Below are 15,590 nucleotides of genomic sequence, written 5' to 3'. Positions count from 1 at the left end.
AAAATACTTTAAAATATTTATTTATTATTAATTATCCTTAAAAAACATTATTAAATCATTAAAATATATTTCATCATATTTTTTCTAAAGGGTGGCTATAAAACCCCAAGGGTTGGGTTCGGACTCAAAACCCAATCGGTTTTTTTTTTCTACCCCTTCCCCGACCCGCAGGGTCAACTCGAGACGAAAGGAAACCAAAACCTCGGGTGGGCGAGTCGGTTCAGACCGCCACAGACAATCGCTCGACACACGTTCGATTGTCTCGAACGTGAACAGAAAATGTTCAGAGTCGGGACCCGAAGCTTAAAGGTGCCTGCGCCTGAGCCCACGAGCTTAGCCAAAACGAAAATAACTGATCTAACGATCCAGATTAATCCATATCCTTCCCTCAAAAGAGGAATGCTACTATTTTATCAGTTAGCGTACGATAGAAAACATCTCGCTCGCCCCTTCATGGAAGCTATCAATTAGGTTGGAGAAGATGGGTTGTTTTGCATACTGACTTTCGACCGATTAGAGAGGTTTTTGCCCGACCATCAATTTTCCATATCTTTACTGTTCACGAGGAAATTTGTGGAGGAATGTGACAGATTTTCTGTGTTTTACGCGATCTGCTTAGATATGTCTGCAGAAATTAAATCGGCTTCTGTGAAGCTGAAATCGAGTCAACAAAGAGAAGATGCGGCTTCTTTGAAGGGCAAGGGAGTTGCCTCATCTAGTAGTAGTAAGAAGCGAATAGATAACGCTTCCTTCAAACGTATTTCTGATTCGACTGGTAAATCTGTTACAGTGGTTGTGAAAACAGAGGTACGTATTTCGTCAGTTTTTTGTTTGATATTTCGGATTTAGCGCTTGTGTTTTCCAGTTTTGGTTTGGTGTGAGCTGCCTGCAAGATGTTTTTCTTTTGTCTGTCCCCTTGTGCCTTCTGTATATGTTTTTCTAAATTGTATAAGTAGGAGTCTCATGTTCCTTTTTTTTTTTTTTTTTGGATTTTTTGCTCTTGAATTTTCTGGTTTTTGGAGTTATACACGTTGAAATTTCTAGGCTTTGTCTTCCTTTTTCTTGAGTTATTATGAAGATGGTATTAGCAACTTCTTATGATTGTTCTATAGATCTGGCCTGCTTTCTTTTGTTTCAAGCGGTGTTTTTTTTTTGTTGGTGAAATTGATGTTTGTAGAGTCGTTTGAGCACTCGCAAGGCAAAAAATCAGAATATAATTCTCGTTTATTCCTGAATCTTAACTGATTAGGATTCTATGCTTCCTGTTCTTTTTTTCTTCTCGTATCTGCTATTTAGGTATGGATGTCTATGGATTGTAGGTTAAAGAGAGAACGCCTGTAAGTTCATCGGTCCAAACTACCAATAAAACCACCAGAGTTACCAAAGTGAGACAGAAGAAAGAATACAAATTACCTGGCCAGAGATACGATACTCCTGAAGAGGTCTGATAAATATCTGGTTACTTTATTATTATTCTGTTTGTTAGAAAGTATGGCTCGAGCTTATTTCTTCTTTTGTTTGTGCAACGTTCTCTTCCAGAGGGAGCCTTTAAGGATATTTTATGAGTCATTATCGAGCCAGATGCCTTCAAGTGAAATGGCAGAGTTTTGGTGGGTTTCCATTCTGTTTCTATTTACTTTCATTTTCTATTTTTTGGCATTTTAAATTTCAATTAAGGTGTCATGTTGAATTTTTCTCAGATGGAAAGTTTGGTTTATCAAATTTTCTTATTTCTTCGGTACTTCACTTATGAAAATTCAGCCTTCTGCTGGGCTCTGTTTCCTCAAGATGTTATTTTGGCACTCTAAAATTCGCATACTAAACTTAAAAAGCAAACTTCAATGTTTTTAAGTTTTCTTTCTTTTCTGTTGTTCACTTTTGGTTTGTCTGCCTGCTTTAGACTTTGGGTATGATGATCATTACCGAATTTGAACTACCCAAAACGAGCTAAAAAAGTGTAGCTCGATTTTGAAAAATAATAGAAGGGGATGTTATGTAGAAGTCCTGATAACCTGTAGGTGTTGAACTGGACATTACTCAAGTAACACAAAGTAAAGTCAATTGTACGAAAGAATCTCAAGCCTTGAGTGGAGCAGAAATTTTCTTGTTTCTTATTGAAATATAAATGCTATAGACTTGTAAAAAAAATGCTATCATTTATTATAGAAAAAAGTAAAAAACTTATCTCTACTGAAATTTTGATGTGCAGACCATTTCAATTTGTGTTTTTGATGCATACGCATCTGTTGCCTAGACAGTAAAGCAACTGAGGGAAATTCCATTTGCATGGATCTTATAGAACAAAATTGGATGTTTATTCTTATTGTTTCAGTCAAAATCCTTTGGTCATGAGAAAATTTTCACTCTCCAAATTTAGGTTATCTTTACCTTAATTTCCAAATTTAGACCATCTTTACCCTCTTTCATAACGATTATTCTTGATGAGCCTACTATTTTCTAGCTGCTCTGCTTTTCATGTTGTAGTTGTTTGATGTTGCTTTTGCTCCCAAACTCAGACCTATAGATTCAGTAAGTAAATTGCTTCTGTTATCTTACTTTATTGGAATACTATTATTTCCCTATCTCCTTGCTTCTCATCTAATGATTAAGGCAATGCAATATTTATGTTGTGTTTTCAAAATTATTTGATTATTTAGTGTACAGTTTATTAGTATCATTGCTCTTCTATAGTCAAATAAAATTTTCTTGAAAATGTGCTTCTTTTCCTTTTCAATTAATGTCTCCGTTTAATAAGAATATTAGGAACAGATTTGAGGCTAATTGGTACTAATTCTGGCGTCTAAATTGTTAAGACTTGTAAGATTAGTCATTTATGTGGATGAGATTACTGAAGCCTCCAATTTTTGGCAAAGCATAGTACAAATTTTAAGGTTCTTGAGTGAATTTTCTTATGGCTAGAGGATATCAGTGATTTAATAGGGCTGTCTAATGTTTTGAGTTGAAAAATAGAGGTCATACACAGTCCACATGGCAAGAGAGAGTTTGTTGATGGTCTTTGATCTGGATAAACCACTGACCAGAACTTTTATAGTGATGCATGTTCTAGAATGGCACATTTTCTAGGTCCTCAATCAAGTTTTTTTCACTGGACTAGTGGTAGAAGAAGAGGGTATGAGGAGGAACAAGGAATGATGGGTATAGTATTGAAATGATATAATGTGTGCAATGATGACGTTTGTCGTGCATTCCTGGGGGAATATTAGGTTTGAGTTCATTAACTTCTGATTTTATTAGTTTTTTTTACTGAATTAGTTTATTACTTTACCCCATTGAATAATGGGTCTGAACGAGGAAGTACTTGGAATTAGCATAAAAGCTGTCAGTCTGGTTCTATGTTTGTTTGGATAACATGCTTGGCTAATTCTATGTAGAAGATAGGTTTTGAAAGAATGAAAGACACAAAAATCATGCTTCGAGATTCTTGTATTCCCATGGGGGGCTGTCTACACTCTAAGCCTGTTAAACAATGGGTAATATGATCATTACGAGAACGTGCCATTTAGAAGCTTTTAATGTTCAAACAAGGATTTGATGTGAAAGTTGGTGATTAAATATGCAGTCTTCCAAGGGAGATTAATTTATAAGTTGATGAATAGAAAGAAAGGCTGGTACTGAGTAAAGTTGGTAAGTGAATTGGCAATTTCAGTAATATAAGAACTAGAGGATGGTGTGAATGAATGGAATCTTGATGTGGTATTCTATTAATAAGTAAAATTTGATTTGGCTTGGAATGAACTCTTTTTTTAATGTGTTGATCACTTAGTCCGACAGAATTTAGATAGCATAACAGATATAGTTTTGATTTGGAGTAGCATTCTTCGCAATAATGGTGAAACTTTCTATATACCTGTCTTGAGCAAGCTGCTGTATGATAAGAAACAACTCCCTTCTTCTATGAGTACCAGGACACATTTCTTGCTGTAAACTTTGTGTGCTAGTTTGGTCCTTGGGATGCCATTTGTCTACCAAGTCGAGTGGCGTCATATTGTTGGTGACCATTTTGATTATATCAATTATATTGAAATAGGAAATGCCTGTTTGGTAGGATGTTCCTTTTCATCATTTGATCCATTTGCCACCTTAGGTTGATATATATTAGAGCTGCAATCCTATAAATGATTTTTTTAGTGGGCTTTTTCAAAACAAATACTTCTCAAGAACTAATATTATCATTTACCTACTGGCCTCTTTTTGTCGTGTTTGTGACGGAGAATCATTTTAATGCACAGGATGATGGAGCATGGCTTGTTATCACCAGAAAGAGCAAAGAGAGCATTTGAGAAAAAGCAAAAGAAGCAGAAACAACTTAGGATGGGCACTCCGATCAAATCTCTAACAGAGAGAGCTCCAAAAATAGAGAGGTTGGAGACATCACAAAAACCTCCATTGTTGAAGAATGGTGAAGTCAAGCCGAAGAAAAGAGCACTAAATTACAGTGATGATGACGATGATGATTTTATAATTAAACACAAGAAAGGGAAAGGGTAATTTCTCTAGCTAGACTAGTTTAGAGGCTAGTGTTGTTTGTCGAAGTTGTCCGGGAAAAAAAGCCATTCCATTCCTATGAAATTGCCTAAACAGCAATGAAATAATTTTTATTTCAGAAATTTATTGCAATAAGAAGAGTATTTAATAGAATTATTTGTCTTAAATGGTTAATTTCTTTTTGTTTGTGAAAAATGTTCTTAGTTTTCATGGATGCTTCTGATTTTACATAGAGGTACGGGAAATAGGTGTGCACTCATGCTTGAGAACTGAGAACAGACAGCATCCGCCCAGGCCAAAAAAGTATCCAGGCGATTGAGAAGACTCTTTTTTATTTCTGCTTAGCTACTGGTTCTAAGCTCCGCAACGTCCCGAGTCAATCAAAAAAAGGGATAGAAACAAATTAATGTCTATGGTGTGTTTGTAATGTCCAAGTTACTCTTTTTAAGTCTAACTGATATTCTGCATTAGAGGGTTCTACTCAACTCCAGTATGCGTCAATGGTCAATAAGTTAGCAGAATGATTCAAGGGAGAGATGTACTGGAGCATTAGTACTCGGAGACAAAGGTCATGGAAGCCACTCAAGCATATATACAATTTGATTTTGATGTATGGATTTACTAACATATTGACACTTGACGGAAGTCTGACATTTAGACCATCTTGTCGAAAATCTCAACCCAAGGTTTGGGGGTTCCAACATGAAATAATTCATAACAAAACTGTCTTGCAGCGTTTCTGCAGCCAACATCCACTGGACCATCAAGTCTCATCTCTCTCACTTCAAAACCGTCTGAACCCGGTGACTTTGCCAGCACAAATCTGAGGAAATGATGGCAGCAGCTCCATCATTTGTAGCAGAAGGACCTCGTAGACCAGGATTACTGAATGCACGTGGATGCTGCACGATTATTAGTAGGGGGCTCGATGCGTTTTCTCGAGGAAATGATGTTTGCTGCAGATGTTATGAGTCAAATCTTTAGTGCAGGCGCAGGTCCAATTTAAGACAAATAGCGTCTGTTATTTTTTTCCTTCACCAAACCCATTGGAAAAATAAAATAAAATTCAGTTTCATTTGTTCACACGCCTATCCATTGGCTGTTTCTTGTTTCGCGGGTTAAGCAGTGCTTTAGGTTTGACGTCAAACTGCCTTTGCACGAGTGTTGTTTGAGATAAGGTCATAGAAGGAAACTTACCACTCCAATATGCCATTCATCTGAGGCCAAATATTTGAAGTCATTGACATCCATCTCCTGCAATAGAAAATCACTCAACTATCAGATTAAGCAAGGGGAAGGCCTGCCAATTCAGGGGACTACAGTAACATCAAACGGAGTAATCCTGTCAATTACCTAAGAGGTTTCTTGATTCATCCTTGTTATTGATATTCAATGTCAATTTTCTTTCATTTTGACAACTAAACAGCCTCTTTCAAAACTGAAATATGACTGTACTCAAGAGAGAAGTTGTGGGGGAAGGAATTTACGATGCTGTAGATAGGTGGCACTGCCGTCTGCCGTTCGGACTTCACATTAGGCATAAGAGAGAAACGTGGTGATGGTTCCTGTGACCTGAAAGTCCACCTGACAAAGAACAAACATTTGGGGAGATTAACATGAACTTCTCTGTACCATAGATTAGCTATGACTAAGCTCAAAACGATGGGCAACAAAATATCTCCTTGATGGTAGTAGGAGAATGCAAAGGTAGGCCAGTTTATAGCTCATAACATACCCTATGTAGAGGAGAATGCAAAGCTGCACCCATTCCCGGACAAACAAAGTGAGCCAGTGAGTGTCTGTTGCAGAGTCCAAGTTCATATGAATCTAGAGATCAGATTGAAGTAAATAATATAATCAGTATCCAAATACTTGTTGAATTGTGTTGCATGGTGAAGGACATTAGAAGCATTTTCATACCACAAACTGTGCCACGACTAGCATCTGCATTGCACCTTGGAACTTCCTGCACAGAGTAAAGCAAATTAAATTGCACCAAGGTCAAAATACCTGACAGTATTCTCTATAACGGCAATTTTGTACATTATTTCAATTTGCAATCCCATAATAACAAAAACTCAAATATGCACCACATACTTGAACATGAGATATTTTGAGCATATGGCATCACGCATAATATGAATGTCCTCATCTTCTATGAAGCTCATTTGCTCATGCAATACTGAAAGATTCTGAGAAATGTGGCGGAAGATCACATAGAATGATACAAAATAATTTACCCATAGCAGTACCTGGAGCACACAAAGCTTAAGGAATTAGCTTCTGTTACAACAAAGGCTCAGGGCGGAAAAGAGGAAATGAGGCAGACTAACAGTGAAGTAGGGAACGGCAGCTTTGTAACCGATAAGAATCAAGTAAAGAGCACATCCTAGTCCAGCAGTGGAGCGCCGTTCTGGTACTGAAAGACGTTCACAAACGATACAGTAACCATGTGAAATGAGAAGAAATGAGACAAGGGAAGCAGTCTGAAAGAGCACTCCGGCTACATACACCCCAAATGACATCCATATAGAGCATATCTGTCGATTGAAACACGAGTGCCTGAAAGAAAATGAAGGGCTAATTGAAGTTGTTACCAGTAACAAGAAAAACAAATTTCAAGAGCAAATGATACAAGTAATGGCTTCGATTAAGGATTAAATTTAAAATATACGAGTGCCTATCATTATAAGGCAAGCAGACATGGCTGTTTTAAGAGATACAGAGGTAATCAAGAGAAGCTATTCCAAACATAATTTGTCGTTGTTCGTCAGAGGCTCACCAAAATAAAAACGATAGGGCCAGCTGCAAAGCTTTAATCAGGGGAATGGAACTGAGCGTCCAGTGTAGATTGTTTGCCTGTTCTAGGATATTCATCGAAGGAGGAAGATATAGTAAAGAATCAATAAAATGAAAAATAATAACATTGCTATCAAATGCTAAAGTTAATTAACATAAAAATACAGTCATTCATTCTGAAAAAGGGATATCCGTATAGAAATCGAGCAAATAATTTCCAAAAATGAGGCCAACGAGGATAACAAAATCTCATTGCTGGAAGTGCATAAGAAAATGACAACAGGAGATGAACTAAAAATCTAGAAATTGCAATAAGAGAAATATAAAAACAAGACAATTGTGGTCTTGAACAGGATGGAATTTTTCGAAGATTGAAGAATGAACAAATGTATAAACACAGCCAGGTCAAAAGTGCTGATGGCATGGTAATCCTAATCTGCTTATTTGCATTTTCCATAAATACGCGTCTTGAAATGCAAAATAAAAGAAGCTGAAGTGCTGAATAAGTGACAGCGCGTAAAATTCAGATGAAATAAGGAGACACATATCACACACACTGATTCCCAAATTAAAGAAAAAATAAAAACACACCTGACGAATTCGTGGAACAATCAGATTCTAAAAATGCGAGTACATGAGAGAACCAGATTAATTGTTCGACATCTCTCAGAGAATAATACCTATTCTCATGCAAACTAGAGGCTTCACATTTTACCGAAGAAAACCAGAAACGAGAAATTTATATGCGCCAGAATGAACATTAGAACGCGAGTATCAGAAAACTTTCCTAGTCCAAGAAGAGAGCTACCAGAAACCGAAAAAGAAAAGCTTATAAGAACTAAAGAAGGATGACAGATTAACAGAAACGATGCGTTATCACGGCCAATTCTTCGACTTTCGTAGAGTTCGGATAAAGTCCAAATAAGAAAGCAAGCAGCAGAACGGATCAAAAGCAAATATTACCTGAAAAGGGCGGTTTCTCCAGGTGTTGATCATCCAAGCAGAAGCTGAAACAAACCAAACCACCAGAAATCCCAAGTACAGAAACGGAAGAGGTCGATACGAATCATCCAACCAGGCCAATCCGTAAACGGAACCCTCAGACACCTCCATCTCCCGGTTAACCTGACATGCAGAAGTGTGTCCGTCTCCCTCGTGTTTTTCCAAGGCGGAAACCAATAACAGTTTAAATAGTGAATCTACTCTAAAGCAGGCGAGAAGTTTTGGGGCCGGTACGCTGGTCAAGTAAGATTTTACTACTTAATTAGTAAAACAAACGTATACGTGAAAGAGAAAGATGGTGAATGTGATTGGGAGGGAAAAGAAACGAGCAAACTTGAATGTGCTTCGTGTAACAAAACTTCCTTAAAATAAGCAACATAGCTGGTCGTGCGAGTCTTAAACAGTTTGAATGCTTCTCCCCACCTCCGTAACCAAATTGATGGATTTTGGGTCTTCCCAGATTTTTTTGTTTGGCTGGTTTTGTTATGGATATATGTTAAGGAGACAAAAAATGAAAAAAAGTGGAGAAATGTTGGATTCTGCTTGGGATTGGAAAATTTGAAGTTCAGAATCAAGTGGGTGGCCTGGGAACTGGCAAGTCCAACCACTTCTTCTGGTGATGGCAAGTGGGAGATTGGGATTTAGGTGGAGGGACACTTTGAATTAGGTGAACGAACTCACCATCTTCTTTCTCTTCTGTATGTGTTTGTGTTTGTGCTTGTGTTTCTGCAGTCCCAAACGGTTGCATCTTCTACACCCATAACTAGACCTCTCTCATCTCGGCCCCCTCTCTTCTTCCGATCCACTCGTGCTAAGGAACAAAGTCTGGTTAGTCTGAGGCAAGCTGAGCCCGAGCCTTCGTAGCTATGGTTCCCAGAGTTTTTTCTTTCAACAGGTTTCAACAGCTTTAGATAAGCAACTCCAAACCCATTTCACAACCATTCTACGCTCGTGTGATTATTCTAAAGTCTGAGTTGGATGGAGTTGCCTTGAGTTATTGTCATTTGGCTTATGTTGCGAAAGAGTTGTTCTTGTGTAGCCTTAAAATTGTAATTTGGCCTTTACAGTCTATGTGTAAGGGTCACTTGACATATTTTTTGACTAGTAAATTTGATTTTAAGGTTTGGAGAAGCTTTTCCCCCCTCCCCTAGCTTTATTCCCCTTGAGACTTAACATCATATCATCCCTGGCAAATTTGATCTTACATGAAATTAAATTTTGTACAAACCAAGAGGAGGGAAGAATCATCCCCCCTCTCCTTAGTCATCTCTTTGGTGAGTAATAGAGGAAGGGAATATTATTCCGTGCGTTACCGAAAAGCGGAGTCCACCATGGACCCCCCAAGTTATTATAGAATAGTCACAAGGAGGAAAATATTTTCACCGTATATATTAATAGATAGAGAGAGAGAGTAATCGAAAAGAAAATAAACATTACTGCATTACAATGAGGATAAGAGTTGTCCTGGACATAATGTATAGCAGCTTTCAATTCGGATCAATTAAAATTTTTCTTCTTTGACTCGACTCTTAATTTAAATCTAATTAACTCATTTTGTTCCTTCCCAAAATTTTGGGGTTTATGCTTAAGGCTAGAACAATTGCACCAGGTTTATGGATACATGAAACTTGAGGTTGGTTTTGAGAACTGTGGCTTTTCTCTTAAAATGCCCAAAGGTCAATGTAATTTTTTTTCTCTTCAGATGATTTGCCGGCAAATTGAAAGGGTTCGTAGGTCTAAGACAATTTTTATATTTACATAAGAATGGAAGTTTTTGTAGTGAAGGAAGCTTCGAACACGAGGATGACAAGCAATGGGACTTGACTTATTTACAGCAAACACAAAAAAATTGGGGGAGACAGAAAAAAATTAATTGGGTTTAAGCTCCAAAAAGCTGTCATATTTGGTTCCCTTGAGAGTCTTATACACATCACCCCAATTCTCAATATGCTCTGATAAGGGGCTTGTGTGTATCTTCACTTGACGACTCTTTAGTTTCAACCGGGGCAACCTCAGGAAATGTTGAACGTCCAGAAGCTTGTTCTGAGCCAAAAACAAAATAAAATATAACAGTTAGAAATACAGTTCTTAATCCTCTTGAGTGTCTCCTCCCTAAGTTTCTTAGTTTATGAACATACCGTACTATTATTTACTAAATCCTCATAATATAAAATAATATGGCGTGTGCCCTTGAAGTAGTTCAAAGTGTTGGTAATCATCTCGTCAGCCACTTCCAGATCTGATATCAGAGTACTCACATTGATCCAAGGCTTGTATTGAGCAAGCAGTTTCGCCTGCATCAAAATTTCCCTCTGTAAGTGATGAAAAGCTCTACCACTACGCCCAGAGAGAGAGAGAGAGAGAGAGAGAGAGAGAGAGAGACCTCATTTGATGAGTGGACGTGGGACTTATGGGTGCCATTGATCGTCTTGACATATTGGTCATGAGAGTTGGCTAGAATAGATACCATTCTACTCAGAAGATTTCTCCTAAACAGAAATATTGGTGAAACACCTCGACGATTGAAATATTCTACAACCTGTAAATGATACTTCATGGCTCCCTGCATTGCCCATGCAACGTATGAGATTTTTTTACTCTCGGAGAGAGAAAGAGAGAGAGAGCATTAGTGTAAACTAGTACCTGATTAAGCATCCATTTAAAGCCAACAGCAGCTGAGCATTCGTTTTTGGCAGCACTGCTGGTCCAGTCGAGGTTGTAGACTTTATCCAGTGTGCTTAAAACAGTGGAAACATTACTCCGTCTTTGTTTAACAGAAAAGATCTCGCCATTAGAGCTGACATTGAGGTGACTGTTCAAGAAAGTCTCGAACCACCCACTTCCAGATCTCTGCATTGACAAAATGGCAAACAACCGCACAGGATTGCATATGCACTCACCCCTGTTTTAATTGATATCTCAAATAAATGATTTTTTTTATTTTTTTCATTGGATGTAAGGAACCCATCAAAGTAATTAAATGACACATGATCGTCTTCTCTACCTGCTAAAAGTTTCTGGTTTCGGAAAGTGCACATGAACACTCTCCCCCGGCCGAATACCAGATATCTGACAGAGCTGCTCATTCACTTGGACCATCATATACTTGGAATTAGGGCGAGTTCTGATCTGCCCTAGATATGCAAACCCAATGTAAAGACCGAATATTGAAGCGAAGACCAGAACAACCATCCACACCACAATGGGTGACCTCTTGGGATTCTTTATCGCAAATGCTTCCTGTAGCAACCCCAAATTAACCCAATGAGTACATGGCCATCTGAACAAGCATTCCCATATAATCTCTAAAAACTCTCTCACACCCCCTAGGTCTGTCTTACCTCTACAGCTATTATCAAATCCAGTGAGATAGAGACACAGAGCTGGGAAGACAAGGCAGCCATGGCCATGCCACATGGCTCTACAAATTTTTTTTTTTTTTAAAGAAAAATATGGGTGGTTTTTTACTGATTTTTGCAAGGCAATTCAATTTTCCTTCATTCTTGCAAGGAAGATAGTGGAGCTATGGAAGAGGTAATCAGGTGAAATCACCAATGGTTTTGTGGACACCCAACCCAGATACTACAGTGGATTACTTTTAGCTAATTTTCTGTGTCTCAGATTTAAACATCATGGCTACATTCGCTTCACTGCAAAAGCTATAGAATGACAAAAATGTAAGTGACAGGTTCAACTGTTCATGGCCAAAAACCAACAAGGTTTCACTTGTACAAGCACACAGAAGGAAGAAATTTCACCATTCAAAGTTTTGCTCAAGCAATGCAGACAATAATGTAAGAGCATAAATTCCTGGCTGCAGTTAATATAAAAACAGGAATAAAAAAACATCTCTTCATTTGTTTTAGAATTAGAATAAATTGACCAAAAAAAAAAAAAAGAACAGAGGCTGTTCCTTACATCGCCTGAATTGAAAGAGCCCATGGATGGATATGAAGGGGAGAGAAGATGTGCAAAGTTTCGACTTAAGTTTTTTGTCACATCTCCGACAAGGTAATAGGCTAGGCCTTCGACGACCTCATCATAGTGTCCCTCCGATTGGATCCTACCCTCTCCTCCGCCTCATTTTCTTCCTCACTCTGCGCACTCAAGTCTCAACGATTTGAGGGGGCGCGCAGAAATTGTCAAAAAGAACAGCAGAGAAGGTGGGAAACAGAACCATATTTAGATATGAAGCCTACTATTGACTTTGTCTATAGACTCTAAACAGTTATCCATTGAATGCTTCCATATATAGCCAATTTGTCCTGATGCCCAAAAAGATAAACATCTAAACAGATCTGCTCGTTGATTCCCTCACTTGCAACAACTGGAATAACCGCCAGTTTGCAGGTATTATTCGCTTTTGATCAGTTCTGCTGCTACTTGCTTTCTCATTTGGATTTGATGCTAACACTAAGCAGGTCGAAGAATCCGACGTGATAACGCCTCTTCGCCGTTTTCTTGGACTCGAAAAATTTCTGATACTGGTGTTCTAATGTTCGTTCTGGCGCATATAAATTTCTCTTTTCTGGTTTTATTCGGTAAAATGTGAAGACAAGTTTGCATGAGAATACGTACAAGTCTCTGAACAATTAATCTGGTTCTCTCATGTGTACTCGCATTTTAAAAATGTGATTGTTTGGAGTGTTCCACTAATTCGTCGAGCACAGTAAGCCATTTTATTTTTTATTTTTTAGTGTGTTAAGAACAACTGGGAATAAGTGTGTGCGATGTGTCTCCTTTTATTCTTCTGGATTTTACGCGCGGTCACTTGTTCAGCACTTGAACGTGTATTTATGGAAAATGCTAAGAAGAAGAATTCACTTCCGTTCCTCCTGATTAAAGCTTGGCCCTGACGAACAGCGACAAACTATGGAAATTTACCTGCTAATACTTTAGCATTTGGTGTTATATTATGAAATAACTTCTCTTGATTACCACGATATATTTTCCAAGAGCCATTTTCTGCTTGCCTTGGAATGATATGTAATATTAAAACCTCAATTGAAGTCCACAATTGTCTCATTTACTCTTGAAAAATGTTTTTCTTGTTACTGGTAACAGCCTCAAGTCAGTACTCATGTTTCAATCGTCAGATATGCTCTATATTGATGTCTTTTAGGGTACCGATGTTGGAAAAAATAAATAACTCATAGCACTGAATAATACTTAATAATTAACTTAAATAAGTGCTTGTGCTGATACGTATCTTTTTTTTTTTTTTTTACCAAATGGCTTCTCCAATCATATAAATGTAAATAAATTAAATAATACCTTAAATAGGTCCAAAGTGTGTATTCCCTGTATTCGTCTCCTATAATGCACTAGGTGCTGACAATCCCTCTTTAAGACACTACAAACTTTTTGTCTTCTTAGACATGCACAGTACTAAGATGAACCCATTAAACTCAATAAAATGTTTTTCTAATTGCTTGAAATGGATCAAACAAAAGACTTTTCCTCATTTTCTCTCAAGACCACCTTAAAATTTCTCCAGAATACCAAAAACATTTTGATCTTTCTTTTAGAATACTTTGAGAGCACATACTTTCTTTTCTTTTATCTCTCACTCTCCCATATGAAGCTCCATCTATAGAGCTTTCTACTCTATTGGACGAAAATCTCGCATTGATCTTCGGATTGATTTAAATATGACTGTTAAGATCTATAAGCATTCATAAGATTGTTCAGATTTATAACTGCACGATGATTCATATATGTAACCGTCCATTCAATGGTTCGGAACTATAATTGTTTTCATCTAATGACACTAATCCTAATCCATCCCAATGGTCAAATTATTCTAATCACTTTGAAAAATTCATTCCTGCCTGGCTCCTCACACGTGTGAACATGTGTCTGTGGTAGACACATGAGAGCCTCGCATGCACATACACATGAGTATCAAACAAGATCAAAAGAGGAATGAGGCTTGTTGTATTTAAACTACAAAGTCCTCATTTATCTCAACAATGTGGGACTAAAGACTTTAAGTAAAACATGTGACATGTGAATTTCATACCTGCATGTTCCAATTGTTAAAAAACCTTTAATATTCTTCACCATTTTTAAAAATTTGAACGAGACGAATAATTTGAAAAATAAAAGATTTCAAAGACAAGGTTTGAACAATCAGTACATTATAGCTTTTGATGACAAGTGTCTTTCGAATTTAAACCTTCATGGGGTTGCTATTTCACTATCCACAACGGTCCTAAGTGAACAAATCATGAACTTGGGATTTTAATTAGTACATTATAACTTTCGATGATAGGTGTCTTACGGACTTGAACCTTCATCTTGTTGGTATTTGGCCACCTACAATGGTCCTAAGTGAACAAATCTTGAACTTAGACTTTATGTATAAGCTGTGAGAATACCTAACTATTAAGTGTCAAACATGCATGTCAGTTCCATCAAGGTAGCACATTATGGCCATGCGCATGTGTCTTGTCTTGTTAGTGCCTTTAGACAACAAACCAATTCTCTATTAGATTACGGCCCCACAATCACACTCACATCGGTGATATCTCCAAGAGTATACTGCAACTCTACACCCTGCTATAAAAACATCAATAACCTTAAGGTCTTACAATAACCTCATATCCAATGTCATAAAGATGAGACACATTTCATTCACTTTAATTTGGTGCTCCTACCTGACCATTATTTAGCTTATTTTTTCCATTGAACCTTTGTCTTTGGATTTCTAATCAGATAGGTTGGGTTGCCACTAATGATGACTCAAGTAATAGGCTTTAACCCATTCCCCCTTGTGCATATTGTACTTGTCCCATCGACAAGCCCTTGATCGGATGATTTGTCAAGTTTTCCATTGATTTAATATAACTCAAGGATATAACTTCAATAGATGTGAGCTTCCTCAAAATTCTATATCAAAATTTAATATACCTTGACAATTCTATATCAAAATTCAATATACCTAGACAATTATGTGGAAACAAAAATAGACATCTTCTTGAAGTTGTTAAGGGCCTTATTGCAGGGTATGAATGTGCATGACTTCTATTAGCCACAAGTTATACGCACTGCATGTGGTCTCGTTGATAGATTGCCTTCCTTGATTCTTCACAACAATTCATTGTGCTCAATGTTACTCTTGAATGATAAAAGTTTTTTCCTTTCCTTTGAAGGTGTTTGGGTGTACTTATTTTATTCATGACACAACTCCTCACAAAAACAATTAGACCCATGAACTATGAAATGTATTTTTTTAGATACTCTCATACCCAAAATGTATGTTATAATTTATCTTCAAGAAA

The 15,590-nt window shown here is 37.4% G+C and overlaps 3 protein-coding genes across 4 annotated transcripts; 1 reads left to right on the top strand and 2 right to left on the bottom strand.

Annotated features, from left to right (window-relative positions):
- The first annotated feature begins 433 nt into the window (after positions 1 to 433).
- LOC137941755 (uncharacterized) lies at positions 434 to 4,684 on the top strand. 2 transcript variants are annotated; one of them, XM_068787322.1, is made up of 5 exons: positions 434 to 521; positions 620 to 807; positions 1,320 to 1,442; positions 1,540 to 1,610; positions 4,251 to 4,684. In XM_068787322.1, the coding sequence occupies exons 2-5, from the start codon at positions 622 to 624 to the stop codon at positions 4,507 to 4,509; spliced, it is 639 nt and encodes a 212-aa protein (XP_068643423.1). In that variant the 5' UTR covers positions 434 to 521; positions 620 to 621; the 3' UTR covers positions 4,510 to 4,684. The 2 variants fall into 2 exon arrangements, with proteins under 2 accessions (XP_068643423.1, XP_068643422.1); XM_068787321.1 differs by having other exon boundaries at positions 434 to 807.
- Positions 4,685 to 5,285: 601 nt separating this feature from the next.
- Positions 5,286 to 8,418, bottom strand: LOC137940928 (uncharacterized). The gene is made up of 9 exons (XM_068786041.1): positions 8,269 to 8,418; positions 7,289 to 7,365; positions 6,840 to 7,068; positions 6,604 to 6,758; positions 6,427 to 6,472; positions 6,242 to 6,333; positions 5,994 to 6,090; positions 5,704 to 5,760; positions 5,286 to 5,462 (listed from the first exon to the last, which is right to left on the bottom strand). The coding sequence occupies exons 1-9, from the start codon at positions 8,416 to 8,418 to the stop codon at positions 5,286 to 5,288; spliced, it is 1,080 nt and encodes a 359-aa protein (XP_068642142.1).
- Positions 8,419 to 10,176: 1,758 nt separating this feature from the next.
- On the bottom strand, positions 10,177 to 11,717 carry LOC137940927 (uncharacterized). The gene is made up of 6 exons (XM_068786040.1): positions 11,649 to 11,717; positions 11,312 to 11,547; positions 10,951 to 11,209; positions 10,691 to 10,870; positions 10,446 to 10,601; positions 10,177 to 10,350 (listed from the first exon to the last, which is right to left on the bottom strand). The coding sequence occupies exons 1-6, from the start codon at positions 11,715 to 11,717 to the stop codon at positions 10,177 to 10,179; spliced, it is 1,074 nt and encodes a 357-aa protein (XP_068642141.1).
- Positions 11,718 to 15,590: the final 3,873 nt, after the last annotated feature.

Source organism: Aristolochia californica, unplaced genomic scaffold, assembly GCF_029961685.1.
Source record: "Aristolochia californica isolate CCGP_79_NKW_82.1479 unplaced genomic scaffold, dmAriCali1.0.hap1 SCAF_9, whole genome shotgun sequence".
Lineage (NCBI taxonomy): Eukaryota > Viridiplantae > Streptophyta > Magnoliopsida > Piperales > Aristolochiaceae > Aristolochia > Aristolochia californica.
The sequence above is the reverse complement of the archived record's forward strand: the minus strand, read 5'-3'. Positions and strand labels throughout refer to the sequence as shown.

Excerpts from the sequence above, each read along its gene's own strand:
- LOC137941755 (XM_068787322.1), top strand. The coding sequence starts at position 622 with ATGTCTGCAGAAATTAAATCGGCTTCTGTGAAGCTGAAATCGAGTCAA. Across the intron at positions 808-1,319 it reads CAGTGGTTGTGAAAACAGAG|GTTAAAGAGAGAACGCCTGT; the intron begins GTACGTATTTCG and ends TATGGATTGTAG. Across the intron at positions 1,443-1,539 it reads GATACGATACTCCTGAAGAG|AGGGAGCCTTTAAGGATATT; the intron begins GTCTGATAAATA and ends GTTCTCTTCCAG.
- LOC137940928 (XM_068786041.1), bottom strand. The coding sequence starts at position 8,418 with ATGGAGGTGTCTGAGGGTTCCGTTTACGGATTGGCCTGGTTGGATGAT. Across the intron at positions 7,366-8,268 it reads GGAGAAACCGCCCTTTTCAG|GCAAACAATCTACACTGGAC; the intron begins GTAATATTTGCT and ends ATCCTAGAACAG. Across the intron at positions 5,463-5,703 it reads ATGAATGGCATATTGGAGTG|CAAACATCATTTCCTCGAGA; the intron begins GTAAGTTTCCTT and ends TAACATCTGCAG.
- LOC137940927 (XM_068786040.1), bottom strand. The coding sequence starts at position 11,717 with ATGGCCATGGCTGCCTTGTCTTCCCAGCTCTGTGTCTCTATCTCACTG. Across the intron at positions 11,548-11,648 it reads ATTTGATAATAGCTGTAGAG|GAAGCATTTGCGATAAAGAA; the intron begins GTAAGACAGACC and ends GGGTTGCTACAG. Across the intron at positions 10,602-10,690 it reads ACGTCCACTCATCAAATGAG|GCGAAACTGCTTGCTCAATA; the intron begins GTCTCTCTCTCT and ends ATTTTGATGCAG.